General features: G+C 44.2%; 1 protein-coding gene across 3 annotated transcripts in view; it reads right to left on the bottom strand.

Moving 5' to 3' along the window:
• Positions 1-6869: 6869 nt before the first annotated feature.
• usp22 (ubiquitin specific peptidase 22) overlaps positions 6870-9662 on the bottom strand; it is a 22187-nt gene continuing 19394 nt past the window's right edge. For all 3 annotated transcript variants that reach the window (XM_083687925.1, XM_083687926.1, XM_083687927.1), the window contains exons 12-13: positions 9479-9628; positions 6870-9142 (exon numbers count right to left, since the gene is read on the bottom strand). In XM_083687925.1, coding sequence (XP_083544051.1) covers positions 9100-9142; positions 9479-9628 — 193 coding nt within the window. In that variant the 3' untranslated portion in view covers positions 6870-9099. The remainder of the gene's footprint in view (positions 9143-9478; positions 9629-9662) is intronic.

Genomic DNA, 9662 nt, shown 5'->3' with positions numbered 1-9662 from the left:
TGTATGTGTCATGATTTATTGTGTCATGTAATTTAAGAGATGGATGATGATGTTTTATTGGGTAGTCATATACGATTTCCTTTATGAAATACAGGCCACTTTGCGCTTATGTGGTTGTGTGTGTGTGTGTGTGTGTGTGTGTGTGTGTGTGTGTGTGTGTGTGTGTGTGTGTGTGCGTGTGTGTGTGTGTGTGTGTGTGTGTGTGTGTGTGTGTGTGTGTATGATTCTCTCCCTCCTACATCATACAGTACATTACCCATCCATGCCTCTGAGTCAAGTCTCCTTCGGCACTTCCTCATAATGTCACTTTTAATTTATGTTATGATTCACGATATGTACAGAAGACTGTGTCATATCTATCTATAAATCTATCCCACTCATTCAACAGAATCAGAGGGAACATGCTGTAATCATGTTAATCTGAAGCATATCATTACGCCTCGTGAAACCCCCTAAAACAAACAAGAATTACACATCCTGTAAATATGAATTTACTCGTGTGAGGAGGAGGAGAGAGGCCATACTGAACATGTATGTAATAGTTACTAATTCAACAAATTGGCCAGAGAGCTAGGGGAAAGGGTCAATGTACTCAAACGTTGAGTAAACAGGATGTCTATCTATGTTTAACGGGCCACAGCACCGTGCAGAAAAGAACCATACCATCCGTTCCTTAATGTATCTGTACCAGAGGAGGCTGGTGGAGGAAGTATGAATGCATGCATTACAATGAGTCAGTCCTCTGACTTCTACCTCCACCAGCCTCCACTGATCTGTACTATATCTGTCTCTCAGGTTAAAGCATTGTAGGACCTCTAAGCACAACAACAACAACAACAACAACAACAACAACAACAACAAACAACAACATGAACACAAGCAACACCAGACACACAAACACATACTGTACAGTATATTATTAGCGTTATCCATATACAGTACGCAGTAGATGTTTAACTCTAGAGAACCTGACTCTTGAACCTGACGACAGCCAAATGACAGAGCAGGTCATAAGAATTCCACCAAATAGTATTCTTAGAAAATAGCAAATGCTACTTATGATGCAGTTATGGGGAGCATATTTCACGGTTTTCCCACTCATATTCCGTGAGTGAGATCATCATGCATAGCCGTGTATGTGATTTGTTTGACGGAGAGCGTTATTATTGTCATATGAGCTGGTCTACAGCGGCTGGAAACAGTTTTTTATTGTTCTCAGTCTGACATCATCACTTTAATGTATCTTCTCTGACATTATCATGTTCTCTGTGAAACCCCATACAACAGACAGTCACTTTGATGTTCCTGTAAGATTAGTTTTGTTTTCAGTTGAGTTACCAGCAGTTGATTCAGTATCATACTGATGTTGAGAGGGTATAGCTCTCACAATGTCTGTGTATGTATGTATAATTGCACCTATACTTCCTCAATAAAATGTTTGAGAAACATTGTGTTGAGGTGATGCTCAATGTGACTGATTACAAATCTGCTCGTGATGTCTAAGAAATATTGCTAAATGTCCCCCTCTACTGGCTGTGAAATTGTGAAATGTGATTGGCTCAAGGATATTGGGTAATCATGATGTGTGGAACTCTGCAATCGTTGTCAGTTAAAACCTATGTGGTCAAACTGGATAAATAATCCAGGGGAGGTTGGTGGAGGTATAAATCGGAGGATGTGCTCATTGTAATGCATGGAACGGAATGAGGAATGGTATCAAACACACGTCCCTCATTCTATTCCATCCATTACAATGAGCCCTTCCTCCCATGTCTTCCTCCATCAGCCTCCCCTGAAATGATCAGATAGGATATCAGAGGACACACATTCTTTCTTTATGTTTTCCCAATACCAAATGGACAGGCATTACTGTGACCTGTTGAATGGTTGACCATCCCTTGGCTGGGAACCATTCCATACAATCCATTACTCATTGTGTTCAAAGACCATAATCAGTGTAAAACCTTCTTATTCTGTATGGTTTCCTATCAAAACTTCTGGCTTTGTAAATATGTCACATCATATCATGATGTTGCTTATGCTACTGTTGTTACTAGTATGACTTGCAATTAAAAACAGTTACAAAAAACAAAACAAAAATGCAGATTTTCTCTTTTATTAGCGTTTCCTGTGAGTGATTTCACAAGCGGTTTATGTGTATCTTCCTTCATCCTCTAATTTGACTGAACATCTGTTTCTTTTGTCTCTATTCTGGGCCTTCATAGGTTTCTGTAGGTTATCTGTTCATTAACAGGTTGTTGGTTTTTTTACATGAATTCTACTTCAAACAGGCAATGAACTACGCCAGGTGCAGAGGAAGGTGTATACATCGGAAGCCATTTTTAGTTTCACAGTGACTCAACAACAAAGCCAACTCATTACATTAGTATTCCCTCTTCAGAAAACGAGCTGTTGCAGCCAAAGTAGGACTCTAAACCACTAACATGCATTTGAGGACACTGGGTATTACATTTCACGTACAGTAGCTACTGTAGGAATATAGTTGTCATTGTGTGGGTAGCTGGGTGGGTGGGGTGACCTCAGGACATCAGCAAACAATGACAGCGGCAAGTCGGCATGGCGGCACAAAGGAATAAAGAGCCGGTTAATCCGAAACTAAAATGCGTCCTAAAATAGAGATGTTCCATTGAAAGTGTGATTTATTCCAGGGCCAGGCTTAATCTGTGTACGGGAAACGCAAGAGTATACTGTAGGATGTGCCTAGATAGATGACAATGTCTCTGCGTGTGCAAGCTCCTCTCTGGATAAAAGCTACCATCACCCTACAAAGCCCTACTCCCAGTAGTATTGTTATTCCACAAAGCACCTGGCTAAGGCCACATCAGGAGAGCACAAGACAGATGGTTCCTACCCCTACAGAAAGGATTGGTACAGTAGATGGACCATAAACCAGGGGAGGCTGGTGGAGGTAGAAATGCATTGTAATGCATGGGATGGAATATGGAATGGTTCTCTGATTTCTACCTCCACCAGCCTCCCCAGCCATAGATGTGGGGATTATTCCCAGAGAGCTGCTCCAAAAGGCACTCTCAATCCTCATCATACTACAAACTTGCTTCATATCTGGTTTTGGAAGCCCTTTACAGTGTTCCCATTGCTGTGTAAACTCTCCCCCCTGCAAAATAAGAGTCCCCACATACAACTGCCTTACAGTAATAAGAACAATATAGAGTAACGTGTGACCCTGTCTTCTCCATGAAACAACATATCCATATGTTATTCATATCCACAATATATACATATCCACCCTGTGACCCAGCACAATCATTTAGTCATTACATTATTGGGAAAGGCTTATTCATATTTCTTAGTCAGAGGTGTATACACTGCCGTTAAACAAATTTATTGACACCTCGTCATAATCGGAGAGGAGACCTCTCCTTCTGTTGGCAGGGGGAGTCCCAGGGGAAGCCTGTGGTCTTACCCAAAATCAGTCACCTCTCTAAAATGCAGCCCCGGATCACAGCATGAGGAGTGTACTTCTCAGACCAGATGTCTCCCCGATACCTGTAGGTAAGTCATCACACTGTGATATGTATCATATAGCATGTGAATTGATTGGTGATTTCATTTGTGTTTGTGATCTTAGAGAAATGACCCACCCATTTACTGTACTGTAGGTATTCTTCAAGTCCAAAATATGTATTTTAGTATCAGTTGACTTCTTTGATTTTATCAAGGAGCAATAGACAATGTGTAACAATAATAATATCCATGCTTGAATATCACCATGTGTTTATGGTGCTATTGCTATTGCTGCTATAAGGACTCAATGCATGTTTTACTCACATCAGTACAGCTACAATGACATCATTGGTAGCATTCAACAACTGTGTGAATATTAGTGTGATTTGACAGATTCAGCGATTAGACATCTTTATATCTGTGAATACGAAGAGTTAAAGACCGAGGCGTAGCTTTATCCGTCGAGCATGTGTACTTTTCACAGCTCAGTGAGCTTGTGCCCAGTAGAGCGAAGTGCAGTATGTCTCAGTCAAATCAAGGCAGATTATTGAAAACATTTAAATTGAAGTTATGAATATTTAAAATAGAAGTTATGTTCTGACAGCTTATTCTGATTGATTGGATTTTTGGAATCCAGTCTATTTAACTCTTGTCAACAAAATGCAAAGCATCACATCATATACACATTATAAAATAGCTGACATCTATGGAAGTCCTCGATAAACAATTATTTTTGAAAAAATTGCAAAATGAGTCAGTTGTAACATACAGGACTGAATGATGACCCCATGAACTGACAGCAGGGGAGGCTGTTGGAGGCAGGAATCAGGGGGCGGGCTTTTTGATACCATTCCTCATTCTATTCTATGCATTACAATGAGCCCGTCCGGTATTTCCCCCCTGTGTGTCAGTGTGTGGCCGCCGACATGGGGAAAGGCTGTCCTGAGGGGAAGTTCTGGGATGTGCTGGTCAAGAATTGTATGACCTGTCAGACAGAGTGCCAGAAGCCCCATTGCCATGCCAGATGCGCAGCGTACTGTGGTGAGTTTACATGCATACACACACGCACGCACGCACACACACAGTCACATATAGCATGATTCATTAGGTAATACTCATACCATCCCATCCCTTGCTTGCCCACCAGTGTCTCAGAGGTGTAAGGCGGTCTCTGGGCAATACTATGACAGGCTGTTGAAGACGTGTCTGAGGTGTGGCGAGGTGTGCGGCAGTCATCCGTCAGAGTGTTCACAGGAGTGTCAGAGTGAGTGTGTGTGTGTGTGTGTGCAGTACTACACAAGCACGTCCGATATCCACCAGAGAATATACAATACACCAAACTATAACAGATTCCTTCTCTCTTTTCTCTTTTCTCTGTCTCTCCCTCTGGTCTCATGAGCCCTAACCCTGAGTTCTAACCCTGAGTTCTACTCCACTAACTTATTGATTGAGATCACTGCTATCTCTAATGTTGCTTGTGGCAATAGATAGCATATGTAGGACGGATTTTCCCAAATATGAAATATGCAAGCAGCCACATTTGAGTCAGAGTGCATCAGCGTGCCATATGTCAGACAACAGCCAATGTACCAGTCTGCCTCATTACCTCAGGATTACTCAGCTGGAGAGGCTGTCTAATGTAATCACATTTAAATTCTACAACCTTGGGAATAGCAGTGGAAGCTGGTGGAGGTAGACATCGGACGGACTCATTGTAATGCCTGGAACGGAATCAGGAATGGTATCAAAAACGTGTTTGATAGCATGGAACCGAATGAGGAATGGTATCAAACACACCATTCCTCATTCCATTCCATGCATTACAATAAGCCCCTCCTCCGATTTCTACCTCCACCAACCTCCCCTGGAATAGGCACACATTAAGTTGCACATGTTCTGCAGCTGAGTACCTTGCTGAAATGAAAATTTTATTTTTGAAAACTAAAAAATTCATACATTTTCCATTTCTGATGTGTCCTGCCAAATTGCATTCCCTTCCTTTCAACAGCCCAGAAGCCAGCCTTGAGTGTGACTCAGAACCCTGAGGACGTGACTGCCTTACAGACTCCCACCAGCAGAGGGGGTTCCATACACAGAGGCCTACCTCACTCTGCCATCCTGGTCCACTCTCTGCTTGGCCTGTGTGTAGGTCTGCTGTTGTGTACCATATCTGTGGCCCTGCTGGTGCTGCTGAGGAGAGCTAGAGCCAGGGTAGGGAGGACCAGACCAGGACCCACACAAGGCAGCGACACCCAGGGTCAGAAGCGTCAGGAGGGCCAGGAACCCAGACAGTCCTCCAAAGGTAAGCGGTGTTGGCCTCAGTGTGTGTGTGCCAGGGGAGGCTGGTAGAGGTAGAAACCGGAGGACGGGCTCATGGGAATGCATGAAATGGAATTAAATCAAACAGATAGATTAGCAGACTGTGTCTCTTCCACAAATCTGCTGTAAATCTCTAGATAGTCAAAACCCCTATGCCTCTCTGTGTCTATAGACTGCCTGGTGGCCCCTGGTATGCCCCAGCTGAATGGAGTGAAGCCAGTCCGTTCATCCAGCCCAACTGAGACCTGTGTCCACTGCTTCCCTGACCTCCGGGTGCCAGCGAGGGGGGAAGAGAAGCAGCATCGAGCCGGGACCCCCATCACTCTCTACCAGCAGGCTGTCCCTCAGCGTCCTCTGGCCCCCACCAATGGAGCCCCCCACTGCAGGCAGGAGAGACCTCCACAACCCTGGACCCCTGGACTGGGAAACGGGGTGGGGGTCTTACTACCTGGGGGTCCAATGGAGAAGAGTGGTGGGCTGAGGGTCATCTGTTCCCCCTCGCAGCATAGCATCTGACCAGAACACAGCTCGACTGGACTCTAGACATGACTCCCAACCTGGTTAGCCAGTAGCCACGGGACTCGTGTTCATGTGCAATAAGCATGAAACGGGAACAAATGTTGTTGACATGGAGGTGGTACGACCAGAACTCTTCACCCACGCTGCCTTACTTCTCTGCCTGTCAGGGGGATGAATGGAGGGAGGGAAGACAAGAGATGAAATGAAGAAGTGGTGGAGGAAGAAAGAGGGTAGCTACTATACAAGAACAATAAGAGTGAAAGACATGAGGGAGAAAGTTAGAGTCGTGCTTCGGGCCAGACTGCATCGTTAACTTTAAACTTCTTTTATGTTTAACACCAACAACAGATATCACACCCACCCACACTCTCTCTCTCTCTCTCTCTCTCTCTCCGAAACATTCACAAGGCCTCATTGTGCCACAATTCAACCAAGACCTACAGACCATTTGTATGGATAATAAAACACTGATTTGTGTGAGATATCAATAAAACTCTACAGAATGCAAGGAGCTTATAGATATAGATTTTTATTTTGTGTGTTGCCGTCAGGGGAGACTGGTGGAAGCAGAAATTGGAGGATGGGCTCATTGTAATGCATGGAAAGGATTGAGGAATGGTATCAAACAAGTGTGTTTGATTCCATTCCAGGTATTACGATGAGCCTGTCCTCTGATACCTCCACCAGCCTCCCATGGTCACTATCGTTGTGTCCAGTTCTTGCAGCAGAAGTGTGAGGATGTAGTCTGACTGTGTCACGACCGGTGGCCTAATCCAGCAATTTGGATGAAGGAACTTTGTTTTTACCTTGTTTTCTTTTGATAACATACATACATACTGTACATACATAAGTACATACTTTTACATAATTAACATAAAAAAACAACAACTCCTCCACACCAACGTTATATCCATCTTAGACAGCATGCTGAATGTAAGTACTGATTCAGTACACAAACATGCGCACGCGCACAACACACGTGCATACACACACGCGCATACACAAAAAAAACAAATAAAAAACACACACACGCACGCCCGCACGCACACGCACACACACACACCCACCCACACACACACACACACGGAATTAGAGCAACGTGTGGCCAAGGTTAACACTGTGGGATCGAGCCGGGCGGGGCAGGATGCACCGTGTCAAAATAGTGCTCGGCTTTTTTTCTTTTTCGACAACAGCGCGTCTTCGACTGAAACATCTTCACAACCAAAAATGTCCGCAAACACAAGTTATGCCATCATCACAGGAAACAATGAACGTGAAAACGGGCGACACAACAGCAGTCTCATGAGAAGAAGCGTCACCATTTTTTTCTCATCTGAAAAGACATGACTGCACAAAAATAACAAGGACAGGGCTTGCGGGAGAGGGGAGAGCGAGAACCGTAAACAAGGATTCGAATGACTTATATAAAAATATACTTATGTATTTTCCCTGCCCTCGACGAAAAAAAAGGAGAAGAAAGCAAAAGGGAGGGGAAGATATTTTCACAGAACCACCCTCCCTTCCTCCCCTCAACCACTTTTTCCTCATTTAAAAATATATATGTGTGCTAGCTTCATACAGTATTCCATAACTAAAATGAACAACATCAATAATCATATTTGTCTTTGCAATGTTCTTAATACCATTTGTCAGCTTTTTTTTGCATTCAGAGCATTAATGCATATAAAGAAATAAGACAACAAATGTCTTCCCTCCTTGAAATGCTTGGTCGTTCATAGGTGTGTGTGTGTGTGTGTGTGCGTGTGTGCGTGCGTGTGTAAAAGTGGAATTACAGATTCAAAAACTAATGAATGTGATTTTGAGCATTTTCGAGGTGTGCCTATTGTCCATCAGTCCTATCCTCCGTCTGTCCGTCCGGATGGAGAGTAGAGTAGCAGGAGAGTGAGGGATGCACCTCTTCTTCTTCCAGCGAAGCCTCCCCAGCCACACCTATCCCTCTTTCCTCCATTTCTCCCTCTTCTCTCCATTTCTCCCTCCTTTATTTCCTGTCAAGTAGATCCTAGTGGCTCAGTGCAGATTAGTTTTGTGTCTCCTTTTTCAGGAAGATGATGGAAGGATGCATTTTCCTCTTCTTTCTCTTCCACTGAGTGTCAGGTTAGGTAGGCTTGTGCAGGGGAGGATGGTGGAGGTAGAAATCGGAGGACGGGCTCATTGTAATGCATGGAATGGAGTGAGGGATGGTAACAATGGAATGGAATGAGGAATGAAGGGTATCAAACACGTGTGTGTGATACCATTCCTCATTCCACTCCATGCATTACTGTACAATGAGCCCGTCCTACGATTTCTGACACCAATCGTCATACCGTTCCATGCATTACAATGAGCCCATCTTCTGATTTCTACCTCCGCTGCGTGTGTCATGTAGCCATCTTCTTGTTCCACCCCTCTCTGCAGCTTGTAGACATCAGTGCTGAGGGAGGAGACTATTGGTAGGTGACTATGGGGGAGGAGACTATTGGTAGGTGACTATGGGGGAGGAGACTATTGGTAGGTGACTATAGGGAAGGAGACTATTGGTAGGTGACTATGGGGGAGGAGACTATTGGTAGGTGACTATGGGGGAGGAGACTATTGGTAGGTGACTATAGGGAAGGAGACTATTGGTAGGTGACTATGGAGGAGACTATTGGTAGGTGACTATAGGGAAGGAGACTATTGGTAGGTGACTATAGGGAAGGAGACTATTGGTAGGTGACTATGAGTAGGAGACTATTGGTAGGAGACTATGAGTAGGAGACTATTGGTAGGAGACTATTCGTACTCCAGGAACTGTTTATGGTAAAACAACAGGTATCTGAGAAGAGAGGAAGAATCACCCGTAAGATTTCAACTCCAAACAGCGCATACACAAACAGAGCAGTGGCCCACTGCATATGATCAAAATCAAAAGGATGGGGCAGGGCGGCTCAGGATGCCATTAGCTTTGATGGGCCAACAGATGTAACAGCATAACCAAGTTTAGAGAATCAAAGTTCACCCCAAAATCAATGTTTCTCAGATGGTTTTAAACATCAAAAGTGGGCACGATGCTGGAGATAATGAATATTACTTTAAAAAAAATAAATGGTGAAGTGTTCCTTTTAAGGTCAGGATTGGATAGGACCTGTTGTTAGGAGAACCATGACCTCACCCTTCACTGTCCAGCACGTCCTTGATGCTGGCCTTGGTGATGATGGCGTCGTCACACTTAAACCACTGGTCCTTGTGCTGCCGGATGAACGTGGTGTAGTGACCGCTCTCCAGCGTCCCCTGGTGGTTGACCACCGCAAACAGAGAATACCTGGAGAGAGAGAGAGAGGGGAGGAGGGAGAGAG

Source organism: Argentina silus (assembly GCF_951799395.1).
Source record: "Argentina silus genome assembly, chromosome: 16".
Lineage (NCBI taxonomy): Eukaryota > Metazoa > Chordata > Actinopteri > Argentiniformes > Argentinidae > Argentina > Argentina silus.
This window is presented reverse-complemented; position numbering and strand designations above follow the sequence as displayed.